General features: G+C 46.3%; 1 protein-coding gene across 3 annotated transcripts in view; it reads left to right on the forward strand.

Moving 5' to 3' along the window:
- rspo1 (R-spondin 1) overlaps positions 1-13,625 on the forward strand; it is a 197,545-nt gene extending 183,920 nt beyond the window's left edge. For all 3 annotated transcript variants that reach the window (XM_078422932.1, XM_078422934.1, XM_078422933.1), the window contains exon 6: positions 12,946-13,625. In XM_078422932.1, the coding sequence (XP_078279058.1) occupies positions 12,946-13,115 (170 nt within the window). In that variant the 3' untranslated portion in view covers positions 13,116-13,625. The remainder of the gene's footprint in view (positions 1-12,945) is intronic.
- Positions 13,626-13,948: the final 323 nt, after the last annotated feature.

Here is a 13,948-nt window from a genome sequence, read left to right on the forward strand (position 1 = left end):
ATCAAGTCCCCCCTCAACCTTCTACGCTCCAAAGAATAAAGACCCAACCTGTTCAACCTCTCTCTGTGGCCTAAGTGCTGAAACCCAGGCAACATTCTAGTAAATCTCCTCTGTACCCTCTCCATTTTGTCGACATCCTTCCTATAATTTGGCGACCAGAACTGCACACCATACTCCAGATTCGGCCTCACCAATGCCCTGTACAATTTCAACATTACGTCCCAACTTCTATACTCGATGCTCTGATTTATAAAGGCAAGCATACCAAACGCCTTCTTCACCACCCTATCCACATGAGATTCCACCTTCAGGGAACAATGCACAGTTATTCCCAGATCCCTCTGTTCCACTGCATTCCTCAATTCCCTACCATTTACCCTGTACGTCCTATTTTGACTCGCGAGCTACATGCGGCTCTTTGACCTTTAATATGCGGCTCGTGGAAATATGTTGGCTGAGCTCCTTTTTTCATCACAGTTAATATAAAAGGTAAATAAGAAAAAATTTCAAGCCTGATATTTGTAGCATTGTCTGTTTGTCATAAAAATATTATGATAAGACTAATTTTGTAAGGTGGTATCTGATTAAAATATCTCTAATTTTATTGGTTTGTTTTTTTTAAACATATTTTCCTCCATGTTTTGACCTGATATTTACTAAGACAAATAAATATAATTAAAAATATAATGTTTTCCTTTTTAGTTTTAGTTTTGGCAGTCTCGTTTTATGTTACTGAAATGCAAATTTGCACATTTTTCTTAGAAGTTACCGTAGTTCCTTCTACTCCATGATCCCATAGAGCAGAAGGTACAGAAGCTTGAATACTCCACCATACTTAGGTATAGCTTCTTCCTCTCTATTATCAGGATTCTAAAGGGTCCGTCCATAATCTAGGGTTCTGTCCGATTCATCTCTACCCCATTGTGGACATTGAACTTTGTCTGGAGAACTGATTAAATACGCTCAATATAGTTAAAACAATCATCAGTCAAGATTTTGAAAACATTTGGTATATATATGTGTACTTTGTGATTACTGAAACTAATACAAATCAACAGTTTAAAAAACTGCATACATGAATAAATATTATTGCATACATGCATTTCTTAATATTTATATAAAATTTTTGTAACAAAATGTGTATGTAACAATAAAAACGTATGTGTAAATTTTGTTCATGTCTTGCGGCTCTCAAACATCTGAACTTTATCGTATGTGGCTCTTACATTAAGCAAGTTTGGCCTGTAAGGGGTTTCTGCTCCGAGCTTTCGCCCGACCTAAGGTCCCCGTGCCTTGCTCTGATCCCTTGACCAGGCCGTGTACACTGGTTCCCCGTGAATGGTTCGACCCACTCACCCCTTACGGTTCTAGACACTGGACTTAGATGCAGGAGCTCTTATAGTGCAGAAAAATTCAACCAGACCAGATTTGAAAACCAGGGTTTAAATGAAAAGGCTTTTATTCAGCGCTTGGGACTATTGTCCACAAATATTTATACATTGCTATATGACATACTTATTAAACACGTACCGAATCACACGAATACTTATACCTATGAATCATTAAACACACACCGTTCCACAGGACATATACCCGAATGCCTTTTTCTCTGAATTCTAAAAACACACAGTTCCACAAAACATATACACGAATACCCTTTTACTTATGAATTCTTAAACACACAGTTCTACAAGACACATACACGACTGTAAGATGGGGAACGTACGACGCATCGCAACATTGACCAACACATATTTCAATACACACCCAACGTTTATTAACAACCACTCTCCCCTCTACACTAAACTATGTCCAGGATATGTAGGATTTGGAGTACATGCTCACCATGGGGCTATTACTGGGGTTACTGGCTGTTCGTTTTGCAGTATTTCTTCTCGAGTTGCGTGCCTGTTCCTCTCTCTTGCATCCGTTCTTCTTGCCTGTCGTTTCTTCCTCCTGTATTCGTTTGACTTCCTTCTGACTCTCTTCTTGACTTCAGTTGACTTAACTTTTTCACCCAAAAGTAGTGGCCAGTTATACTATTTCTGACCCGTCCTATCTCCCGCCAGATCTTGGAATCTCTTTATTCAAAAAGATATGTATGAGTTTTCTTCTGATCTGCGCTTATGTTCGGGGATACCGGGGATGGCCAGACGGTGTTAATTGGTATTTCGTTGTGATGTGATGGGTGTTAACTGGTTTCCCATCACCTACCAGGTAGTTTTCTATGGGCTATGGTGCCCCCTCACCGAGATGAACTGTTTAGGTCGGCTTGGGGCATTGTGAGTATGCTGATGTCAGCGCCCCAGTGTCTGGACTCCGACCTGGTTTCGTAGGTTTCTGCATGGCCAATACCCATCCTTTGTTCTGGCCGTGGCTTTGCAGAAACCTAGAGACTGGGTTGTAAGGTTTTTACTTTTTGTGGCTGGTCACGAGGTCCTGCGGCCATTTTAGGACCCACGGATTGTGACATCCTTTGTTAATCTGACCGCAGCCTTTCTCCGCTATCAGCCCCAGTCTCTCGTTTAAAATGTCCAAACTGCAGCTCTTTGGTTTTGTGTTGCTTTCCAAATGAGGGAAAACTTCTCAAGTCTTACAGTCCCTCCTGTTGATTTGCATAACCCCACCTTATCGAATCAATGAAATAATGTGGTTGAGCAATGTTTTCCCGATTCTCCATATCCAGACCCCTGAGGTTTTAACTAAACTAGTGTTTCATTGCGAACGTACAGTCCCCATCTTAGGCTGACCTTTACTGCCCGTGTCCCGGGCAAAACTATATTACAAGTATGTACATTTTCATGTCAGACATATACACCTACACCTTGTCCCAGGCCGATGCCTCCGCCATCCTCCTACTGGTGTCCGCTTTAATGTAGGACATGAAAACAACACAACAGCAAAACGATACTTTTTTTTTTTTCATTCCTTCACAATCACTCTTGATACAAATTCGAAGAGGACAATTACAAAAACACAGTTTGTACAAATTCGAAGAGGACAATATAAGAACACAGTCTACTCGGTGCGGAGGGGGCACGTCCTCCTAGCAGCTTGCGGCTGGGTCCTGCTCGCCCACCCGCACGTAACGGTCTCTCCATTCTCCCTGATATACCCGGTTAGTCTTTCAGTTTCCCTGGGGCACCACTCCGGCAACCGCACCTCGGTGAGTTTTAAAATCACCGAGGCTACCGCGTAGTACACCCCCTGGTACAATACCTGGTCAGTCGGTATCAGTACCAGGCCATTCCCGGGCCCCTTAGTGGTTTTAGGGCACTCACCCTCCTGTGCTACTGCCAGTGGAACTGTGGGAGGTGTTGTGCGTGGCCGTGTGATGAGTTCAGTGGCGTTTACCGGGATCGGGGAAAGAGGGACCCCACAAGCCCGCGAGCTAACATCCCACCTCATCCCCTTGCCGTCATCCTGCCACTGTCTCTGGAAAAATATGCTGTTGCCCGTGGGGCAACGATACCTCGAACCCCACATACACATATAAATCCCCTCATCCGGTTCCCACCATTTGTCCCAACACAAACACTCAACTGTTCTTTAGTCCCAGAAATAGTCCTGTGAGTGTCGTTGTCAAGTCTCTCCCACTCAACAGTGGAGTTGGCCATTGTCCTGCTCGTTTTCCTCAGCCACCACCGCCTGCTCGCGGGGACCTTCCCCGTGCATACCAGGCAGATCCTTTTGCCAACGGTGGCGCTGATCTTTTGGGCGATGATCTTGACTCTCGGGCACAATAATGAAGTGTCACCTGGGGCAAAACCTGGGGCGCTGGAATACTCTGAAGAGTTCGATCCCAGCCACCCCGGCCACCGGCCTTCATGGAAGTAAACTGCGGTCTCCTCCGCTTCTCTCCTTCCAGTCCCATCGGTCGCGATGGGAGCCGTGTCCCCGGAGCAGCCGTAGACGATGATGTCCTTGGTGCGGCCCCGATAGGCCCACCCACATCCGATCGCCGTGGCAACGATCCACCATACGAGTGCCTCCTTCCACTCCAGAAAACAGATAAAGAAGAATGGTATAGCCAGCCTCTTGGGGAGCGCTTGGCTTTGTTAAACGCCTCTGCGGGCGGGTCTCTTGACCCCCAGCCTGCACCCCACACCCACACATCCTGGACGCATCAACTTTATTTACAACTAACTATCCCCACAAAACTTATCTATAATACTTATCCTTATCTAAAATATAATACAGCGCCGCCTTCCCAGGGCGGCTCAGCTAATCCCTGTCAGGGCTGCAGCGGGTCGTCTCCTGCGGCTGCACCACGCTGTCTCCCACCTTTGATCCTCCGCAGCCCGTTGCTGCCTGTCGGGGGCTAAACCTCCTCTGAAACGTTAGCTCCCTCCTCCTTACTTGGCTCCCGTACCTCGGGGCGTGATTGACCTCCGGCCAAAACTTTCTACGTTGGGATTTCCTGCTGGACCTACGGAGGATCACCTTAGGCACTGCCCCATGGACAGCCTGGCTGAGGACCGGTTCCTGCCGTGCCGCAGCTCGGGTACCCCCCCGCAGCTGCCGACCCTGGCCCTGCCTCATCCAGCTCTGCCCCCTTGGTGCTGGGTATACCCGCGGCATCCGGCCTCACTCTACCTGTATCTACAGGTGGTGAGCCTTCGCTCGCTACCCCCGCCTTCCTGGTGCTTGAGTCGGGGACGTTACTGTCGTCCCCCTCCGACTCCTCTTCCTCCGTAATGGGATCCAGCCCCTGGTCGAGCTGATCAGGCTCTTCCTCGTTCGAATCCCACCCAAAACGGGAGACCCTCCATTCCTGGAGAATGTCCTCCCCCCTCACGCAGGCAACCTTGCCTGTCTGCGTGACCTGCCTCATCCTTGGCTGTGAACGCGCGCCAGCCTGTTCCTTCCCTGTGAACCCCGCCAGTGCGAAAGGGACCCCCGTGGACAGGGGAGAGTCAAAGGGTTCCTCTGTGTGGACCACGGTGCATGAAGCCCCCGTGTCCAACAGATAACTGCCCCTTTGCCTCTCCACTACCATCTCCACAAGTGGCCTCTTCCACGCATCGTAGCGGAGAGGACACAGATAGGCAGGCTGCACGGGCTGATGTCATTGGGGAATGTCCAGTGCCCCCCTCGCACCCGGGGAGCCGGTAGCGACTGCCACCTTCCCCTGGGCGGCCATGAGGGACTGCATCACCTCGATCATCGTTTCGATGATCTCGGGCTTAACTGGGACCTCGGTGCGCTGGGTGGTGCCAACCCTATCTTCCTTGGTGTGGGCCCTGCAATCCTTCCGCCAGTGCCCCACCTTACCGCACCTGAAACACTTGGACTGTGCGGTAGGGTTACCCTCCTGTCGCCACTCCTTTTGGGCCAGTGCAGTAGCCTCCGCTACGTACACCTTCCTTTTTACTAGTCGGGTAGACGTGCACCGGGTGTTTCTATACCCTACCGTGAGATGGTCCAAAACCGCCTCCTCCGTACTATTTGTCGGATCAAACCATGCTTTCGCCTGTTCCCTGACGGCCGCCAGGCTGTTTGACACTAAGCATCGGAGCCACTGGGCTCTCCCATTCCCAACCAGGACATCCCGCGCGGGGACGTGCGGGCAGCTGCTTTGATACACTGACCACAGTCGCGCCGCAAAAACCCTTGGGGGTTCTCCCTCCATCTGGAGGGTCCTCTCCAATCGGGCAAATGGACCCTCATCGCCCATCCCCAAGACGTCCAGGACCTCGTCCCGTAGGAGATCGTAGGTCCTGGTCCCTCTTTTGCTTTCATCTGAGAGGCATTGGAGGATCGAGCTGTCCAGGGAGAACAGCAACAATTTTGCCCGTTCTCCCTCGTCGCAACCGTTGATTGCGGCGGTTTGTTCTATCTCCCTAAAATGCAACGAAGGGTCCCCTGATTCGGACAATTTAATTACATGTCCGATCATAGCTCTTAACTGCTGGGAGCTGTGGGGCACCACGATCTCGCTCTGAATGGGTCCGGCGTCCCCATTCTGCATGGTGGGTCCCCGTCTGGTTTCCAGGACCGGGCACATGGGCGCCGGTGCCGAGTCCTCGACCGGGAGCTCCTCTCTCTCTCTTTCCCCTACACTACCCCTTTTCCAGGATGCCTCGTAGCTAGGGGAATTGGGGAGTCTGGGGGCTGAAGCCACCATGGTCTTTCTAGGGATCGGAACTGGGACCTTCGCACCCGCTAGTGACTGGCCCGCGGGGGGGGGGTTCATCAAACAGACCAGCCCGCTTGCTTTATTTAAAGCACCCCGCAGACTCTCTATCTCTTGCAGGCAGGCCCCGTGGTCGGCCCCTTCCGACCTGTCCTCCAAAACCATTTTATAGGCTGCCCTAACTCCCTTAAGTTTCTCTTCCTGGGTCTCCAGCTAGTGGCTCAGGGAAGCGCACTGCTCCCTGAGCTTGCCCTTACTGCGCATAGCCTCAGTGATCTGACACTCCATCAGCTCTACCCTGGCTTCGTGGCGGTTGGTCACGACCCGGCGCTCCTTGTTTAAAGAGTCCAGAGCCTCAATCAACTGGTTCCCACCCGCAGCCTTCTCCTCTACCTCCTCCTGAAGGTCCCTGATCTGGGCTGCCTGTGCCACAACCACGCGGTCCAAAAGCTGGACCTGCTTTTTATAGCAGGTCAGCCAGACCGCCTTCTCTACAGATTTCTTGTGGGCTTTACTGGCCGTCCACCGTATCGCTGCATCCAGTGGGCGCTTGTCATCTAATAAAACACACATCCATTGTTTGGTGATATTCACCTTGCTAAACACATAGTCCGCAATGCGCTCGTCCATTATGTCCCTAGTTTTAAAATCCTTTTCAGGTTCACTATCATCCTGCTGCCAGTGTCCCTTCGTGGTCGCCATTATCTGTAAGGGGTTTCTGCGCTGAGCTTTCGCGCGACCTAAGGTCCCCGTGCCTTGCTCTGATCCCTTGACCAGGCCGTGCACACTGGTTCCCCGTGAATGGTTCGACCCACTCACCCCTTACGGTTCTAGACACTGGGCTTAGATGCAGGAGCTCTTATAGTGCAGAAAAATTCAACCAGACCAGATTTGAAAACCAGGGTTTAAATGAAAAGGCTTTTATTCAGCGCTTGGGACTATTGTCCACAAATATTTATACATTGCTATATGACATACTTATTAAACACGTACCGAATCACACGAATACTTATACCTATGAATCATTAAACACACACCGTTCCACAGGACATATACCCGAATGCCTTTTTCTCTGAATTCTAAAAACACACAGTTCCACAAAACATATACACGAATACCCTTTTATTTATGAATTCTTAAACACACATTTCTACAAGACACATACACGACTGTAAGATGGGGAACGTACGACGCATCGCAACATTGACCAACACATATTTCAATACACACCCAACGTTTATTAACAACCACTCTCCCCTCTACACTAAACTATGTCCAGGATATGTAGGATGTGGAGTACATGCTCACCATGGGGCTATTACTGGGGTTACTGGCTGTTCGTTTTGCAGTATTTCTTCTCCAGTTGGATGCCTGTTCCTCTCTCTTGCATCCGTTCTTCTTGCCTGTCGTTTCTTCCTCCTGTATTCGTTTGACTTCCTTCTGACTCTCTTCTTGACTTCAGTTGACTTAACTTTTTCACCCAAAAGTAGTGGCCAGTTATACTATTTCTGACCCGTCCTATCTCCCGCCAGATCTTGGAATCTCTTTGTTCAAAAAGATATGTATGAGTTTTCTTCTGATCTGCCTTATGTTCGGGGATACCGGGGATGGCCAGACGGTGTTAATTGGTATTTCGTTGTGATGTGATGGGTGTTAACTGGTTTCCCCATCACCTACCAGGTAGTTTTCTATGGGCTATGGTGCCCCCTCACCGAGATGAACTGTTTAGGTCGGCTTGGGGCATTGTGAGTATGTTGATGTCAGCGCCCCAGTGTCTGGACTCCGACCTGGTTTCGTAGGTTTCTGCATGGCCAATACCCATCCTTTGTTCTGGCCGTGGCTTTGCAGAAACCTAGAGACTGGGTTGTAAGGTTTTTACTTTTTGTGGCTGGTCACGAGGTCCTGCGGCCATTTTAGGACCCACGGATTGTGACATCCTTTGTTAATCTGACCGCAGCCTTTCTCCGCTATCAGCCCCAGTCTCTCGTTTAAAATGTCCAAACTGCAGCTCTTTGGTTTTGTGTTGCTTTCCAAATGAGGGAAAACTTCTCAAATCTTACAGGCCACCCCTGGATTATACGTAATCAATGGACTCAGGCAGTTGATACATTTAACCTCCAATCACTTTATCAATGACAAATCCCCCAAGTCAGCCACATTTTTTGCTTGCATGAATCACTGCTGGTGAATGTGAAGCCTCAACACTTACCACATACATAACAATTTATCTATTAAAGCTACACTTTTGCTACACTTTTTCCACTACTGCTTTTGTGGACTAGATACCTAAAAACATGGAAGGAAGCCATTTCAGACCATTACGTCTATCAACAATCTTCTCATCATTTCTAGCTTAAAATTTTGGAATTCCATGTCATACCTACCCGCTCTATCTGCCTGAGAAATCTTTTCTCTGGAGACACTGCCTGACCCGCTGAGTTATTCCAGCTTTTTGAGTTCAGCTCCCCTTTATTCTCAAAGGTAAACACAACATGCTGGAGTAACTCAGCATCTCTGGAGAGAAGGAATGGGTGATGTTTCGGGTCGAGACCCTTCTTCAGAAGAAGTCTGCCTATCCCGCATTTTGTGCCTACCTTTGATTTAAACCAGCATCTGCAGTTCTTTCCTACACATTTTGTCCCCTTTATTCTCCTTGCTTTTGTCTAAATTCATCATTATTATCAAAGTTTAATTCCAATCCTGATTTTCCTGTGGCGATGTCTTGGTAATTGTCACATTATCTCATTCTTCCAGCGCATAATTGCTTCCAACTCTCCTTCTCAATTACAGATAATGTGTGTATTTCTTGACAGATAGTGTAATTTATAATATTACTCTCTCTCACTTAAAGGTTAAGTGACCTCCTAGTCTATAAATGTACTTGTTCCATTGGCATCAAAATCTTCCCTCACTTTACTCTCCTTCCCTGTTTGGTTAATGTTTAGGTTGGTTATGTTTCTTACAGTTTTATAATGTCGATGACATTCACATGGAAGCTGGGTGTCATTTCTGGAGGCCTTTATTCTTGCCTGCCAGTAAGTATCATGTCCTAGAATACATTTCCCAAATAACATTGGTTTTCAATTTAGCATTACGTGCGAGTTGCTCATGTGCAGTCTCCTAGTTAAGCCCTTGCATCCTGAGATATTCTTGAACATTTCCTTTGGTGTTGTGAGTAAGGCGAATAAACCCAAGAACAAAAGTTAATCTGAATCAAATCAGCCACACTGAGCCAAGCTCTTCATCTGTTAAGATTAATACAGAACATGGCCTGGCTATTGTAAACAACTTCATGGTAGTTGGCTCAATAATGGTTGTTGTCAATAATGGTTCTAACAGCAATGGAGAAATTGCACAGATTATAATTCTTTAAAGGGACCTCTGAATATATATTGAAGAGGGAACCTTTGCATATATACGTCTCCAAAGACGTACAGGTATGTAGGTTAATTGGCTGGGTAAATGTAAAAAATTGTCCCTAGTGGGTGTAGGATAGTGTTAATGTACGGGGATCGCTGGGCGGCACGGACTTGGTGGGCCGAAAAGGCCTGTTTCCGGCTGTATATATATGATATGATGATATGATATAGTGAAGAAGGACCAGGGGGCTTCACTGTGATCCTATACAGATGTCTAGGAATGTCTCCTGCATTTAGTGTTCCCCTTTTGACTTTCTTATCAAGTGCCAGGAACCATCTCCCTGTATTGTTGACGTCCTTATCAAGTGCCAGGAACCATCTCCCTGTATTGTTAGCAAACATCTCCTGTCATTTGATTTCAAAGTCCACGTTTATTCCCCTCACCATGATAATGAATGAATCCTTTCCATTCCTGCTCTTGGACATCATGGGCTATATTTGACCCCATGTTTCTTGGGGCTAATGCAGATCAGCACGTGTAGATGTTGCTGTGGGTGGGGTGGGAGAGGGAGGAGTTAGTGGGGGAAAGCAGTCATTGAATAGGGTCAAAGCTGCTGTGAATTTGGAAAATAACTCATGTGGGTGCTAACTCGTCTATAGCCAATAGTAGATGTATCTGTGTTTCTTTGTTACAGGAATGCTGAAAGTTTTTAGGGTTTAGATTGGTAGTTAGGATATGGATTTTCAGTACTTGGTAGGAAGGTACTGCAGATGCTGGTTTACATCTCAGGATAGAAGTCTGAAGAAGGGTCTGGACCCGAAACAGCACCCATTCCTTTTATCCAGAGGTGCTGCCTGTCCTGCTGAATTACTCCAGCATTTTGTGTCTAGAGTACTAGGTACCTCTATATATATAATATATCTAGTAATATCCTCCTGTGCTTGAAAACACTGGAAAACTGAGCTCAGTCTGCTTGGCCTACCTGATCTCACGGTTGCCAAACACTTTACCTCCCCTTCCCATTCCCACACTGACCTTTCTGTCCTGGGCCTCCTCCACTGTCAGAGTTAGGCCAAACAAAAATTGGAGGAACAGCACATTGGAGGAATTTTGCTTGGGCAGCTTACAACCCAGCGGTATGAATATTGATTTCTCTTATTTCAAGTCATCCCTGTATCCCCTCTCTCTCCGTCCCTCCCCCACCCTAGTCATTGTTTCCTGTTGTCCTGTTGTGTTCCATTGTCTGTATAACTTGTTATCACCTACCCCACAGCCAACAATGGACCGATGTGGCCTCTACCTTTCCTTGCTCATTGTTGCTTTTTGCATATCATTCATTCATTTGTACTGTATCTCACGTTTCCTTTTCCTCTGTCTCGGTCTGAAGATGGATCTTGACCCAAAACATCACCTATTCCTTTTCTCCAGAGATGCTGCCTGACCCGTTGAGTTACTCCAGCTTTTTGTGTCCATCTAAACTTTCAGGCTGTTTAATCCTTCATTAAAATATGAAATTTTAGAGATAAGGAAATGTTATCACAAAGATAACATTTTGGACAATAGACAATAGGTGCAGGAGGAGGCCATTCGGCCCTTCGAGCCAGCACCGCCATTCAATGTGATCATGGCTGATCATTCCTAATCAGTACCCCGTTCCTGCCTTCTCCCCATACCCCCTGGCTCTGCTATCCTTAAGCGCTCTATCTAGCTCTTTCTTGAATGCATTCAGAGAATTGGCCTCCACTGCCTTCTGAGGCAGAGAATTCCACAGATTCACAACTCTGACTGAAAAAGTTTTTCCTCATCTCAGTTCTAAATGGCCTACCCCTTATTCTTAAACTGTGGCCCCTTGTTCTGGACTCCCCCAAAATTGGGAACATGTTTCCTGCCTCTAACGTGTCCAACCCCTTAATAATCTTATACGTTTCGATAAGATCCCCTCCCATCCTTCTAAATTCCAGTGTATACAAGCCTAGTCGCTCCAGTCTTTCAACATATGACAGTCCCTCCATTCCGGGAATTAACCTAGTAAATCTACGCTGCACGCCCTCAATAGCAAGAATATCCTTCCTCAAATTTGGAGACCAAAACTGCACACAGTGATAAAAATGTCACTAGGTGTGGTATTTTTCAGCACTTTATGTTCTTGTCTCCAGTACGTCATGCACAATACAGTGAAAAAAATCTGATCTACATTTGAGAACTTAACAGCAAATGAGGCATCTTGTAACCCCTCAGTCTCTTTGTGTCCCATTACTGCCAGCTTTTGTTTTCAACCATTGTACCATTATGTCAATTAATATTTCATGCTTTCCATTTGTCTACAATGCAAACGTTTTGTTTGCTCTTCCCCAGCCCCATTTTTCTACATCTTCACATTTTCTTAGCACTAAGATTTCCTATTTTTACTGGATCCCCAGCTGTAAGTTTATTTCAGTTTTCCAGCATTCTCAATATTTGGCCATTTTTACCACAGACCCCTGTCCTCTTACACTTCCATTTCTCATCAGCGCTGACTGAATATCATTTGCTTCCTCCTAGAATAGAGCCATCATTCACATCCCTCCACACACTCGCTGAACCTACCCTCACAGTGAACAGCTACCTCATTAACTTCATTCAATTGCACCCTGTGAAATCAATCACTAAGTCTACGTAACTCATTTATAGGATATGCAAACTATTCCCCTTTTCAATACCATTCTGCTCTTCCCCCTCTCATCTTCATCACTCTGTGTCTCCCAATGTTCCTGCTCACATTCTATACCTGAAATGGAGTCACACAGTATGGTAACAGACCCTTTGGCTCAGCTTGCCCATGCCGACCAAGGTGCCCCATCCACATCGGCCATCATTTGACCCATAACCCTCTAAACCTTTCCATTTTTCTACAAATTCTTCCCATCCTTAGTCTTATAGAGGGGTACAAAATCATGGGAAAATCATGGGTAGCCTCTTGCCAGAGTAGGGGAATCGAGAACCAGATGACATAGATTTAAGGTGAGGGGGGAAAGATTTAATAGGAACCTGAGGGGTGATTTTTGCATGCAAAGGGTGGTAGGTGTATTAGATGGTAGGTAGGTGGTAGGTGGTAGGAGGAGGTAGTTGAGGCAGGGACTATCGTAAAAAACATTTAGACGGGTACTTAGATAGGTGAGGTTTGGAGGGATTTGGGCCAAATGCGGGCAGGTGGGATGTTGTGGGCAAGTTGGGCTGAAGGGCCTGTTTCCACACTCTATGCCACTATAATCAAAATGTTCAATGATAAGGTTGGCAAAATGTTTTTGTCTTTCCTTGTGTAATCCTGTGTCAAAGCTGACATTTATCCATCTTCTGAGAGCACTCACCACCCATCTCTGTGCAGAATAGTAGCTCTTCCTCAGTGTGTGCGCAAGCAGTGGGAGGTTTTATTTGCAAAGTAATAATGACAGTGTGTCTTTCTGCAATAGGACGAGGAAAAGGAAATGGAAGAAAAGACAAACAGAAAGGCGGAAAGAAAGGCAGAAGGAACAAAGAAGGCGGTGGTCGGCACAGCAAGGAGAGCAAGGCCAGCAGTCAGAAGAAGAAAGGACAACATGGAAAGGCACTTCCTGAAACGACCCCCAGCACCAGTCAATAACAGCCTTACTTTTCAACACAGACACTTTAATGCTGATGCATATAAGTCAGCTCTCAGACATGAAGCACTGCTGCGGAGAGAAATAAATACAGGCTCTTGCTACCATAACTGTTTCTGAAAAGAAGTGACATTATCGTTTTGAAGACTTAAATATTGCAACCCCATTGCACCTGGCTTCAGTGTATATCTGAAAATGGAATGAAATGGGAATTAAATAGTTCAGTGGACGCAATCTTCCAGAGGACTTTGTTAGGAACTTCCATGAAAACAGTGACTGAATATTGTAGACCAGGCCTGCTGCAGAACCAATGGAGAACAATGCAGAACAGACCTCCCTAGGGTGGGAAGGAATGACTTTGACATAATGGCTTCTGGAATTGTGCAAATATTCCTGCAATGATTTTGGGCAGTTGGTCACAGCATTGAATGAAAGATGTAAACCTAATTTCCTAACAGAATGTTAGAATGATGCATCATTAAACTGCTTTAAAATATATTTCAAATTAAAATAAGGCAATAAAAACATATAACAATTTGAAATTGATTAATTATCTTAATATTTACTCTAAAGTGGCTCCTGTTTTGTTTAGTGCTTCGCCGCCATATTACATAATACTTTTATCTTAATTTAAGATTCGTTTCTTTAGTAATCTGCATGATCTGGCACTTAATATAGTTCTTAAGGTCATAAGTTGTAGGAGCAGAATTAGGCCATTTGGCCCATTGAGTCTACTCTGCCATTCAATCACGGCTGATCTATCTCTCCCTCCTAACCCCATTCTCCTGCCTTCTCCCCATAACCCCTGATACCAGTACTAATCAAGAATCTAAAT

Source organism: Rhinoraja longicauda, chromosome 27 (genome assembly GCF_053455715.1).
Source record: "Rhinoraja longicauda isolate Sanriku21f chromosome 27, sRhiLon1.1, whole genome shotgun sequence".
Taxonomy (NCBI): Eukaryota; Metazoa; Chordata; class Chondrichthyes; order Rajiformes; family Arhynchobatidae; genus Rhinoraja; species Rhinoraja longicauda.